The 13,913-nt window shown below is 39.8% G+C and overlaps 1 protein-coding gene across 3 annotated transcripts in view; it reads left to right on the forward strand.

The window, feature by feature from the left end:
* Positions 1 to 13,913, forward strand: part of TAB3 (TGF-beta activated kinase 1 (MAP3K7) binding protein 3) — a 35,066-nt gene that overhangs the window by 14,625 nt on the left and 6,528 nt on the right. For all 3 annotated transcript variants that reach the window (XM_042457241.1, XM_042457240.1, XM_042457242.1), the window contains 4 exons: positions 645 to 828; positions 2,833 to 4,282; positions 11,206 to 11,366; positions 13,620 to 13,713. In XM_042457241.1, the coding sequence (XP_042313175.1) occupies positions 727 to 828; positions 2,833 to 4,282; positions 11,206 to 11,366; positions 13,620 to 13,713 (1,807 nt within the window). In that variant the 5' untranslated portion in view covers positions 645 to 726. The remainder of the gene's footprint in view (positions 1 to 644; positions 829 to 2,832; positions 4,283 to 11,205; positions 11,367 to 13,619; positions 13,714 to 13,913) is intronic.

Raw genomic sequence — 13,913 nt, forward strand, 5'->3', positions numbered from 1 at the left:
GGTGTTATGCTAGCAGTATGATTGACTCCACCCCATCCCCACCTTTTAAATGGAGAGATTCTGGTACAAAGTTTTTTGTTTTTTTTTTTTTTCCTGGAAGAAACATAAGACAGAAGAAGTGATAGGTCTTACAAACAGAAAGCGCTTAGCAAGTTTTAATTTTTCAAGGCTGAATGAGATCCTTATTTTTTTCTGGTTCAGATACAGTGCTTCTGGAGCAGGGACAGTGAACCTGTTGCTTTTAAGAAGTTTTGGGACTACAGATCCCATCGGCCTCAACCATTTTATCCAGTGCTGGTAGTTGTATTCAAAGGTCATCTGAGAGGCTACACATTCCTCTGCATGGGCTATAAATATTCCCAACTTAGAGGGATCAGGATATTTTGGACTACTGTGCTCAGTATCTTTTACCAGCCATGCTTCTTGGTACAGAGAGGAGGTATAATTCAACAAATCTGGAGGGCAGCATACTGAGGGAGATTGCCTTCTGTCCTGCTGTGCGTTTTAGTGTGGCACTTAATGAAATATAGATGGAAATTATCTGCATTATTCAACTGGAACTGATGTTCAGGTGTGTGTGTATGCGTAAGATGGTTAAAGTGATATTCAATTATGGTTTCATTCAACTGCTTTTGTACTTATAGAACATGCCTGAAGATAATAACCACTGGGAAGCTTGTTGATGGGTATTTCCTGAAAGTCTTGAACACATAACACCCATTGGGCATGGCGCAGGGCAGCCAGCAGCTTGACATGCAGGTGCTCCATGACCTCCGGCAACGTTTCCCTGAGATTCCAGAAGGTGTGGTATCTCAGTGCATGCTCCAGGTAAGTGTTAAGAGGGACAGCAATAACTTTTTTTGGAAAGTTAAAAAGTCAATTTTTTACAAACTGGTAAGATTAAAGCATGATTTTTTTCCTGTTTGTTTCTGAAAAAAATAAAGGCTGTATTTTGAGGCAGCAGAGAGTGGGAATGAAAACTATTATTTACTCTCAGATAGTTATTACAAAATTTTAATGGTAGTACTTCATTTTATATGCCCATATTTTTAAAAATCAGAATGTTCTTTTCAAAAGTATAAATATCAGTTAAGTAGAATTAAAAATGCTTAACTAAATGACAGAGGCACAACTTGATGCCCTCCAGTTACACTGGGCATCCACTTATATCAGCCTCAAGCAGCATGGCTAATGGTAGACAGTCTTAAGGGTTGTACTCTAAAATCTTCATCATTTCAGAACTGATCTAGACTCCATCTAGATAGCACCTTGCATATCTATAACTCTTTGTATTCCGTTTATAGTATTTTATTTTATTGGTAGTGTATAGTTTTAAATGGAACACAAAAATTCCCTGTGGAAGAATTAAAGAGATAAAATGGGTAATAAAAACTCATTGTTTTTCCTAATGTAAGTGTTGTTTGGAAAGGATGGAAACAAAGCAATGAATTCATGGAATAGGCTCAGTAAATCTTGCAAGGAAGCATTAATATATTTGGGATACAGAGACGTGCATTTATTATAATCTTGCTCCAGATTATAACACTCATGTGCTATACTACTGCCAAGGCTGGAAAATGTCATATACCTATTGATTAACAGTTGGAAATGAGATGAAACAGGTAATTGGTAGAAAGTGCTTTGAAATTCCTCAGCTTTTCATAAGTATTATAAATGTTTAATTCATGGATTTGGAATATGACTAAATGCAGGATAAAATTTTGTCTTTGTCTGTGCCAGAGAGTGTGAGATTTACTTATAAATAGAAGTTTTTTAAGCTTCTGAAAACATTGCACATAAACTTTTTTTCCGGATGTGTTGAAACAAATAAAAAGTGAAGAACTGATGAGAAAAAGATGAAATATCATAGCAAAATAATAGCATAAGATCTTCAGCTTGTCGTTGTGCACATGCAAAAAGAGATGAACGCCTATGAGTAAATAGTGAAAACGCACTTTTTAAGACACATGAAGTTGTTGCATTTCTCAATAGAAAACCTTTCTAAGATGATGCTTCTTATGATATAAGCATGTATCACCTGGAAACATGTCTTTTCTTCAGAATCACTGTTTCATTCAGATGCAAATTAATGCAGTTTTACCTGAGGAAATATCACATTATTATTCAAGTAAAGCTTTTTAAATATGATGACAGCCTTTACAGAAATTATACCTCAGTTAATGGAGCAGATGTGTTCCTAGGCATTACTTCTTCAATAAAAAAAATTGGTACCAGATGCAGAAATGACATGGAAAAAATAGAAACAGGTTTCTACACAACAGAAAATAAGAGCAGTTTAACAATTTTCAGCAAACTTTATTCAGAACTAATAATATATGCATGAGAAATTAATCAGCCTGGTCAGAGAAGCAATAATAAATATACTTGAGTAGTGATGAGACAAGCTAGTTTTCTTTCCCATTTTTGTCCTCTATTTTACTGTTCACACATGTTCTGTGAGGGATTCTAGCTAGAGGCAGCTGCCTGGCTCACCCAGCTATGATAGGATCACCTAGAGTAGATTCCCATCCTGTCCCAGCTCAAACTTTATTCAGTTGATTCCTGCAGACATGCTGCTGGAACCTGAAACTGGAAGTCTGTATTTCTCCAGTCATTCTTCACCATTCTCCCATTACCCCCTTGTACTGCCAAAAACTTCCATGTAGACAAGAGGTTGAGGAAGAAAATGGGCAGGACAGGAATAAAAAAGGAGCTTCTTTGTCAGAGGTTGTTAACTATGGTGTACCTGTACCTCATACTTGTTCAAATGTAGCTATTAAGAGCTTGATTTACATGCGCATAAAACACTTAACTTGCTGTTTTTATTACTAGAATAACAACAACATTGATGCTTGTTGTCGAGTCCTTGCACAAGAGAGTAACAAATATCTATACATGGAGTACCATAGCCCAGATGACACCCGAATGAACAAGAACCGCCTTCTACATATTAACCTGGGCATCCATCCTCATACCGGTTATCATGGAGGGGATGGGGCTCAACTTAATGGTGGTCGTACACTGGTACACAGTTCAAGTGATGGACATATTGATCCACAACGCACAGGAGGTAAACAGCTAATATGTTTAGTTCAAGAACCACATTCTGCTCCAGCTGTTGTGGCAGCTTCTCCCAACTACAATCCATTTTTTTTGAATGACCAGAATAGAAATGCAGCTACACCTCCTCCTCAGCCACCTCAGCAACCTTCTTCCATGCAACCTGGAATGAGTACATCTGCTATGCAAGGCCCTCCTCCTCCTCCTACATATATGCACATACCTCGGTACAGCACAAATCCTATAACTGTTACAGTGTCACAAAATCTCCCTTCTGGACAGACTGTACCCAGAGCTTTACAAATTCTTCCTCCAATTCCAAGCAATCCCTATGGGAATCCTGGATCTCTCTACATAAGACAGACGTCTCAATGTTCATCAGGCCGACAGACTCCTACTCAAAGTACGCAGTGGCATTCATCGCCACAAGGTCCAGTTCCACATTACAGTCCACATCCACTACCTATCTACCCACACCAACAGAACTATCAGCCTTCTCAGTATTCGCCAAAACAGCCCCAGATTCCTCAATCACCTTTTCAGTCACCACCGGCTTCTCAGTGTCCTTCTCCTTTTGGCTCACCTCAGCATCAAGTTCAGCCTACCCAATTAAGTCATCAAAGTTCCCATGTGTTTATGCCTCCCAGTCCTTCAACAGTGCTACCCCATCCATATCAACAAACGCCCCAGACGTATCAAAAACCAGGTGGACATTCAGTATCTTATCTCCCATATGTTGGATCCAAAGGCTCGATGAACAAGATAGAAATTACAGTTGAGCCACCACAAAGACCTGGGACTGCAATTAATAGGAGCCCTTCTCCTATAAGTAACCAGCCATCACAACGGAATCAGCACCCACTGTATGCACCTGGTACTCCTCCTTCGAGTTCTCCTTCCAGAAGTATGTCAGGTCAGCCCAAACCTCCTTATAGTGTTAATCCTGTATATATAACATACACACAGCCAGCTGGACCTGCAGGTGTACTTACTCAGTCCCCCCGAGTAATGGTATCTCAGCCAAATCCAGCAGTTTTTAAAATCACTGTAGGCCGAGCACCAGCTGAGAACCTTTTAAATTTAGTGGACCAAGAAGAGCGTTCTGCAGCACCAGAACCCATTCAGCCCATTTCAGTTGTACCAGGATCTGGAGGTGAAAGAGGAAGCCATAAGTACCAGAGGAGTTCCAGTTCTGGATCTGATGACTATGCTTATACTCAAGGTAAAGTTATTGTCTTTCAAGAATTCTCAGTTTTAAAAAATAAGTGCGAAAAAGAACAGTAGAATGAATATCATCTTAAATTTGTGTCCCTAATAGACTTCATAAGGCCATCTGAAGTACCATAGTTACTTAATCTTGATCAGTTAAGAAATGTAGATCATCTTGTCACATTGGAGGATCTGGAAGAATAATGTACTTCAGTTTATTGCGCCTCACTTTGTTTTTTTGCAGCAACAAAGAAGTGTCTGCTGTGTCAATGTGACATCGCAAGGAGTTGTATTGTACTGATATAAATTGACATTGTTTATTGCATTGCTACAGGGTGGTGGATTGTGGTTACAATAAAAGAAATAAATAGCTAGTAAACAGGCTAGCACCAGCTATTGGTTTTAATGATGCATGATGCTAAAGCTCTGTTACCACAAACTGCTCTGTATTGTCAAAATTAATTGTTAAACTTTTGGGACACCAATCAGTGAAGTGTGCATTGCTGACTGTTACCTGAACTATTTAATGTTAAGGTTTCTCATGTATTAGGGTGTATTAGGAAAAGCACATAGTAATTACAGTATATACTCATGTATAAGTCGACCTCATGTAGAAGTCGAGGGCAGTTTTTGGATCCAAAATCATGGATTTTGATATGACCCGTGGATAAATCAAGGGGCAAACACTGGAGGATGTTACAAAAGATCAAAAAGGGGGGGGGACAAAAGCACCACTTCCCTCCCTATATCTCACTCTCTGGACCTCTCCCAAGCATCAGTCTCAGCATGGAAAAGGGGAAACAAACCTCAGCGTGCACGTGCACACTCACACACACTCTTCCCCTTACCAAAAGCATCTCCAAGGCACATGGCTTGCGAAAAGGAGGACAGACCCCACTGTCTCTCTGCTTGTCACCCCCAGGACTCCAAGGCTCATAGCTTGCAGAAATGGAGGACAGGCCTTTCTCTCTCTGCTTTTCACCCCCAGGACTCCAAGGCTCATAGTTAGCAGAAATGGAGGACAGGCTTCTCTCTCTCTCTGCTTTTCACCCCCAGGACTCCAAGGCTCATAGTTAGCAGAAATGGAGGACAAACCTTTCTCTCTCTCTCTCTCTCCTTCTCACCCCCAGGACTTCCAGGCAAAACGGGGTACAAGCCTGGGCATACTTTCTGTGTGTCCCTTTCCTTAACAGCAGCTTGTTAGGTCTGGCTTGGCAGGAAGGTTGAGAGCCTGGGAAACAGACACACACACAAACACACACACACACACAGGGAGAGAGGAAGCCGGTGCCAGGGCTTCAAACGGAGCCGTTACAAGGCTACAGAAGAAGGTGGGCACTTCTTCTTTCACAAAATTTATTAGCATTAACTCATTGACCCTTCCATAAGTCTACCCAGGATTTTGGAGTTCATTTTGGGGCATACATTTTTCGACTTATAGTTGAGTATATACGGTACCTCATTATACTAAAATACAGAGGTGTATGACATAATAAATAATAAAACTGTTTAAAATATGTGTGTGTATGTATATGTATGTGTGTGTGTGTGTGTGTGTGTGTATATATATATATATTTAGAATAACATATAACAGTAGTAAGAAAATTAGAGAAGAAGACAAACAGATAAACCAACAGACATAAACTCTAACCTGACAAAAAATTACAAACTTAACAAACTTTGCAAAAATGCATATACATATGATAATTGATATCGACATCTTTCTATCTCTTTCCTTTACAATTGGATATTCCAGCACGTTGTAAACTAATTGTTTATTCCTGATAAATAATCATATTTGAGTAGTTTTCCCATGGTAACATAAAAAATTCAGATAGTAGTCCTTATGTTGATTGTTATTTTAACTCTGTTTAAAATGTTTAACTGAATAATAATCTACATTTTCAGATGCTGTATAGAAATAGGCTTCCCATATCCCGCCTGGGGGCGGGACTTTCCCGATTTGGGGGGGGCCCGCACGCTCCCCCCCCTGTGTCCCCCCCCCCGGGGCCCCCCCCCCCCCAGCAAGTCCTGAAGGCTTGGCTGGGGCTTGGAGGACGGCTGTCTTCCAAGCCCCAGCCATGCCCAGGGGGCTCCTCTGCGATCGCGGAGTCCTCCATGCTTGGCTGGGGCTTGGAGGATGGCTGTCTTCCAAGCCCCAGCCATGCCCAGGGGGCTCCTCCGCGATTGCAGAGTCCTCCAGGCTTGGCTGGGGCTTGGAGGACGGCTGAAGCCAAGCCCCAAACCTCTGCCTGGCTGCCTCCGTCTCTGCGGGGGGGGGGGAGAATCCTGGGGGTGGGGGCAAAACGGCGAAGGAGGCAGCCAGGCAGGGGTTTGGGACTTGGCTTCAGCGAGGCCCCATTCCCTTGCCTGGCTTCCTCCGTTGGCGACGGAGGCAGCCAGGCAGAGGAAAGAGCCTTTCCTCTTTCTCCTCCTCCTCTTCTTCTGCCTCCTTTTCTTCCTCCCCTTCTTCCTCCTCCTCTTCATCTTTTTCCTCCTCCTCTTCCTCCCCTTCTTCTTCATCTTTTTCCTCCTTCTCTTCCTCCCCTTCTTCCTCCTCCTCTTCTTCTTCTCCTCTTCCTCCTCCTCTGCCTTTTCCACTCTTCCTCCTCTTCAATGCCCAAATATGCTGTTTGGAATGGGGGGAGGGGGGGAGGTTAGCCAGAAAGGGAAGTACTTTTCTGCCATCTGTCTAGGAACAATGCCAAAATGTCCTCCATTTTGATCATGCCTAAGAAACATGCATTTATATTAACATTTTTTAAAAAAATCATCAATTTTTTTGTGTGTTCTCCATTTTTTAAAAAATGTGTCCTACATTTGAAAATTTTGTCCTACGTTTGTCCCAGTTTGGAGGTCCAGAATTATGGCAACTCTATATAGAAAGGGTTAGTTGGAAGTACTGTTTGTTTGTTTCCTACCAAAGAAGAGGAAACAAATGAATCTGTGCTATGATAAGTTTAGATTACAGACTAGGAGGACTGCAGTACAGAAGCTGGAAAGAAACCGCTTGAGTTGTATACAGAGGATCCATTGAATTTTCAGTGACAAAAATGATGGCAGATGATGTAAAGACTCTGTTTGTGATCCTGGAGATGTGCTGTCAGATAGACTAGACAATATATGTTATTGTCAATATTTATAGGCCTCCTTATAAACAAAGATATCACAACCGCTAACTACTTTAACATGGTAAAAATAAATAACTGTAAACATTACAGGATGATATACATCTTAACATTTGTCATGTAGAGTAAAACCATATAAATGAAATCATTTAAAAAGAAAATTAAGGAATTTGAAAGGCTTAAAATCAAAAACATCTCCTGGTGCTGAGCAGAAAATAAAGAATGCACCAAGTTAGTCTTTCTGAGCAGAGCATTTCATAACTAGGATGTTGCTTCTGAGAAGGCTCTTTCTTCAGTAGTAGCCCTTTACCTCACTTGGTAGGGTCACCTGGTTAAAAATGACTGCAAATTCTGAGTGGTATATACAGGAAGTGGTTATCCTTCAGCTATTACTGTTAATTTTAATACTAGGTGAGATAGTTACTTGCTTGGGTTTGACAGTGTTATGATGAATGCTGATCTCAGAATAAGTAAAACAACATTTTTAATCAAATGTGGAATAAGTGTTCCTAAATTTTTAATTCAGGGGCTAAACAGGCTGCCTTAAAGGAGCGGTCTGCAGCTGCCCCTTTCCTGGCTGGATCTTGGCCATGGCAACCTCACACCGTGGCTCCGATCTGGCCTTTGGAGGGTGAAAGAGTGTAGCTCCTTTTTGTGCCCTTCAAAAGGCGCCATAGCCGTGGCGGCACGGCTCCATGGTGCCCCTTTGGCACAGCATCATTTGGACCCAGCACAGGAGGTGTGTCATGATGGCATGTGCCATCTGAAGCAGCATGCACCATCATGATGCCCTGGGCAGAGTTAGGGCAAGCATTGTCAGGACGCTGCGCCCTGATTCCGTCCGCAGGCTGGCCTTTTATTTATTTGTTTATTTATTTATATATGGTATTTATACCCCGCCCTTCAGCCCTAAAGGCTATCATCACTTTTCAAATTGTAACCCTAGAGAACTCAGATTGTACAGTAGTACAATCAACCCTTCATATCCATGATTTTTTATCCACAGATTTAACTATTCGTGGCTTGAAAGTATTCCAATACCCCCCCCCCCAATAGTTTGTCAGTAAAGTCAGAGTCTTCCTTACCTAAAATTCTGAAATCCAAAATATTCCAAAATTGGCCACATGAGTGGCTAAGATAGTAACATGTTTAATTTTTGACGGTTCATTTTACACAAACTTTATTTCATACACAAAATTATTACAAATGTTGTGTATAAAATTAACTACAGAGTATGTATACAATATGTATACAAAACATAAATTAATCTCATGTTTAGTATAGAGTCCCATCTGCAAGAGCTCTCTCTCTCTATACACACACACACACACACACACACACACACAGTATATATATGCAGATATTACAAAATCTGAAAAACTCAGAAATCCAAAAGACTTGTGGTTCCAAGTATTGTGGATAAGTAAAATCCAGTATGTACTAAAATAGATGTACCCTCTCATGGAACTTGATATAAGACACAATTTGTATGTCTTCTATAACTAGTAAGAAAAGGTTGATCATGAATGATATGTCCTGCCGATTTCCGTGTAGATTCTAAGTAACTGTAGAAGTAATTATAATAATATAATAGACTGGAATACTGTGACTGTGTTGTGCATTTGAATGAATGAGAAGTATGAATGGAAGTCTTGTTCCTGAAGAGAGATTAGTTGTGAAGTTGAAGGCTTTCAGGGCTGGCATCCATAGTTTTTTGTGAGGTTTTTTGGCTGTGTGGCCATGTTCTTGAAGAATTTGTCCCTGGTGTTTTGCCAGCATCTGTGGCTGGCATCTTCAGACCTCTGAGATGCCATACACAGATGCAGGCGAAACATCAGGGATAAATTATTCCAGAACATGGCAACATAGCCTGGAAAACCCACAAAAGATAGAAGGTTAGTTGACTGCTCTAAACAATTGGTGAAAAGTCAGGCATGTTAGTATTTTAAGTAACACAAGTTACAGAACATTTCAGGCACTGAGTAGGATAGGATGGCCAAGAGTGGTACCACACCAGCGTTCTAGGTCTGTTTGCATTAGATTCTTTTCCTTCACCACCACATGTTTGGCGGCAAATGGAAGAGGTTTCTGTTCTGCTGCTCATGCATTTAATCTGTCCCATACTTAATTGGCAGGTAGCCCAAAACCACAATTTTCCCTAAGGGCTGCTGATGTGATACTTTTATCAGGCTGAAGAGCATTTTTGCATTTGCAGCACAGCAAAAAAAAATCTCTTGTCTCTTCATCACACTTCAGGAAGTCAAGTGAAAAGAGCAAGATGGAGGTTTCTTAGAAAATGTTAGCTCAAAACGGCTGTCTTGCTTTCAGAATAATTGAATCCTAGAATCATAATGCCAGGGACGTAGCCAAGGTCCGGACCCCCCCCTTCCATTAGAAAAATGAATGGTGTGTGCTGCTGCGCCACCGCACCCAAGCCCCATTATAATGGTGGCACTTAGTCTGGACCCCCCCTTCCTAAAATCCTAGCTACGTCCCTGATAATGCTGGAAGAACCCACAAGGAGCATCCAGTCTAATCCTCTGCCATGCAGGAATACATGAGCCCCTGGCCCTGCCATAAGTTATTTCCATTCCATGCAGTCATCATGCTTTTCTCTCTAGCAAATACATTTTAAAATGATTTCTTATGAATTTTTCTAAAGAAAAATATAGACAGTTGTGAAGAACTCACTATAAAAACCCAAGGATTAGAACCAAATGGTTAAACTTACACTCCAAAAATAAAATACAAATGGATCAGTCATAGGTAGGATGCTAAAATTTTTACATGGAGGTTCTAGTAACTAATTTGTTCTGCTCCAGTCTTGGTGTCTTGAGCACTGGTGCTGGCACTTTTGGCCTGTCTGCTTCAGGCCTCAGTTCTAAAGAAATGCATTATATTTACTTGACACTTTGGATAACTAGAGGAGACAAACCAATTTTCTTCATTTTAATAATATTGATGGTTCCTTCTCCTTTTAACTTTTTTTTGCCTGTTTTTAATAAACTGACAAAAACAGGTTCCTTTCAGTTCAAGTGTTTATTGCATACATAATACATATTATTTCTGTAAAGTAACAAAGTGACTTAGAATTTGTAAAACGTGTTGATGTTATTTTCCCCCCAGATTTTCTTAAGATGCTCTTTTTTTAAAGCCTTTTTTCACAATGGCTTTAAAATTTTCAGAAATTTTACATCTCTAACTAGAATAATATAATTCCATTGTATCAAGAGACTTCATTAATCAAATGCAGTGCAGAATATCACACTCCAATGGCTTATAGTCTGCTGGTAGGATCATGAGCTGCTGGTGGTCTTATTCCTTCTTTCTTTGATATTTCATCTTGCCAGTGCACTGTTGATACAATTAGGTTGCCAATTCATCCTGAAAAGTTTTCTCCTTGTACAGGTGCCTTTTTATTTTTGAGTGGACAAAGAACAAAACAAAAAAGGAAGAGTGGCCAGAAATGGTAATATCTTCAAATTACTGTCTAAAAATGATGTTTATGGTGGAAGAATTTACATCAACATTCAAAGACATATCTGTGTTATTGTAGAAAATCAATGTGCAAAGGCATTTTATAGCACCTTTAACTAAAATAAAGAAGCTGGTAGCACAATCTTTCATAAACTTGAGAGTACTTACTCAGATGCATTTACAGTTATAGTTCTGTTGGTATGAAGCATCTCTACACTGATGTTTGAATGCATGTTTATGGTCACTTCCTGTTTTTAAAAAGCTCACTTGTAAACTTAGCCAAGTTACAAGATGTGCATTGCATTGACTTTCTTTTTTATAATACACTAGCCTTATTGTTACATCAACGTGCAAGGATGGAGAGGTTAGCAAAAGAACTGAAGTTTGAAAATGAAGAACTTGAGAAACTGAAAGGCGAAGTGAACGGCATGGAATATGATCTTATGCAACGGCGTCTGAGAAGAGTGAGCTGTACAACCTCTATCCCAACAGTAAGTAAGAAATTCATACAATGCAGTATTTATATTTTAGAATCATTTTCCTTTCTTGGCAAGTGGAAAACTCAGGTACCATTTTAAAAATCTTTATCTAATACTTACTGTCTGATAAGATTCAGTTCACCAATTCCTCTTCCAGCAACCTCATAGTGGCTTAATGCCCTTCCCAGATCCGAATGAGTATGGTACTGCATACCTGCATTATTAAGTCATTGCATTCTCAATGTGGTGGCCTCTTCAGAAGGAAATAATTAACTCAGTATGGAAAGAGCATTTTAAAGCCAATACAGTAACGTCAACGTTGTTGCAAGATAAGCATTGTCTGGTTGTAAAGAAGGAAATGTTGAAAGAATGGGAGATGGAATTAAATTTAGAATTGGCTATTTTGCGTGTTTTCTAACTTGGTTGTTGTTTTCCTTCTGATAAGGAAAATTATTTAACTTTGGTCTCTAAAGAAAACAATTTTGATTTTCTTGCACAAATGTACAGTGACTCTTTTCTTTGCCTCTTTTATTGCTGTTGTGTGCCTTTGAGTTGTTTCTGACTTAGGACAACCCTAAACCAATAGTGTTTTCTGTGTCTGAGAGTGTGTGACTTGCCAAAGTCACCCAGTGAGTTTCTGTGGGCGAGGAGAGAACTGAACCCTGATCTCCAGTCATAGGCCAATGCTCAAACCTCTACACCTTGTAGCTTTGCCTCAGAGTAATAGCAGTGATAGCATACTTTGAGAGCTTTACCTGGTTATCCATGGGGAGATTAATGATCAAAGCATATCACTGCTACTTTAGTTGGAAAGTGGTTTTGTCTTGGCTAATAACACGTTCTGGGCATTATATTACCATGACAGTGCTGAAACACCCTTTAATAATCTCTGTAGGATGGACCTATTTTAAATCAAAATTATGTAAACCAGAAGTTTAAATCCTGATTTAAATCATTAAGAAGATATTTTAAATTAAGTTTTACCATAATATGCATTGTACTTCTATTTTTTTTCCTGGAGGAAAAGCCATTCAGTTGAATGCTATAATGAAAATATGTTCATTCATCTTTGTAATAAGTCTCCTTATCATTAGCTCTTTGCTGGTCAATGACCGAATAAACTTTTACAACTACATCATTAGCTCAAATAGAGGAGCAGTCTCTAGTCCTGTGTATACAAAGGTTGCCAAGGTAATAATAGAGACAAGTTTTATGAAAACTGACTTTATTATTCATACACACATAAAACAAGCATACACTCACACAATCACTCAAGAACTCAGGAAATAGAGAGTTAGTATTGGACAGATAACACAAGGCTTTCTAATGGGAATATTCACCTGTTTTCATGGTGCTCCGGGTCCAGATTGATGAAGACTCAGCAACACGAAGGGGAAGGAAGGGGAGAAGTGGATTGGAACTATATCAGAACCAAACAGACTGCCTGGTCCTAACTTAGATGTTTATCACACTATGCTCTTAAAGAGCTACTATTCCAGTGTGACTCCTCTAGCAGCCTCCTGTTGCATGCTGGGATTGGCAGTTTTAAGGAGCTGAACTTCTCTGCCTGAGAATTCTAAATACCCCTCCTTAAAACTGCCAATCCCAGCATGCAACAGGAGGCAGCTAGAGGAGTCACACTGGAATAGTACCTCTTTAAGAGCTCGTCTGATAAACACCATAGAACAGTGACAAAAGATTTGAGGGACCTTAAATAGGCAAAATCTTGCCTCAAGTGAAGAGTTGTTTTCCACATTTCAAAGCAAAACCAAAACTACATATTAAAGATAGCTTGAGCTATAGATGGTCTCCAAGGTGAGAATGGTCATCCAAGGTGAGAATGGTTCTGGCCTGGCACAGCATCCTGGCCATAAATCTGCCCCAAAGGTGTGAATGACACTTTACTATTGGCAACTCCTTTCTGAGCCCTTTGATCTGTGTTTCAATAGCTTACGTGACCTGCACGTCTTGCAGTGATGGAGAACTCTATGTCATGTATCCCATCAGGCACTCTGCATAGGGTCATCAGAAGAAAAGTCATCCACATTTAGGATTTTAAGGCTCCAATGATAGTAACACCTTAATAAAGCTCTTGTTTGTAACCCATTTATCTGTGTAATTATGACTGCTCAGTGTAAGTGGAAGCAACTGTAAAAACTAAAGAGATTCTGTTTCTGTTTGAGTCTTTTTATATATATGCATTGCTTAAGTATAATGGTTATCCTGATTTCCCTTTCTTTTGCTATTTCTGGTTCTCTTTACTAGCCTGAGGAGATGACCAGATTGCGGAGCGTGAATAGGCAGCTTCAGATAAATGTTGACTGTACTCAGAAGGAAATTGACCTTCTTCAGTCTAGAGGTATATATTTTGAAAAATTTGCTTTTTCAGGAATGTATTTGACCCTGTGTATACAGTTGTAAAGGTTTACTTTGATATAGAATAAAAATTGTACTGTTCAGGGATGTCAGTTCTTTTGTTGGACATTTCCAGCAGTAAAAAGTAAAAGTTAACATATTTGTTACTGGTGGGAAATTGCATTTTGCAGTTAATTTAGACAA

Source organism: Sceloporus undulatus, chromosome 3 (assembly GCF_019175285.1).
Source record: "Sceloporus undulatus isolate JIND9_A2432 ecotype Alabama chromosome 3, SceUnd_v1.1, whole genome shotgun sequence".
Classification (NCBI taxonomy): domain Eukaryota; kingdom Metazoa; phylum Chordata; class Lepidosauria; order Squamata; family Phrynosomatidae; genus Sceloporus; species Sceloporus undulatus.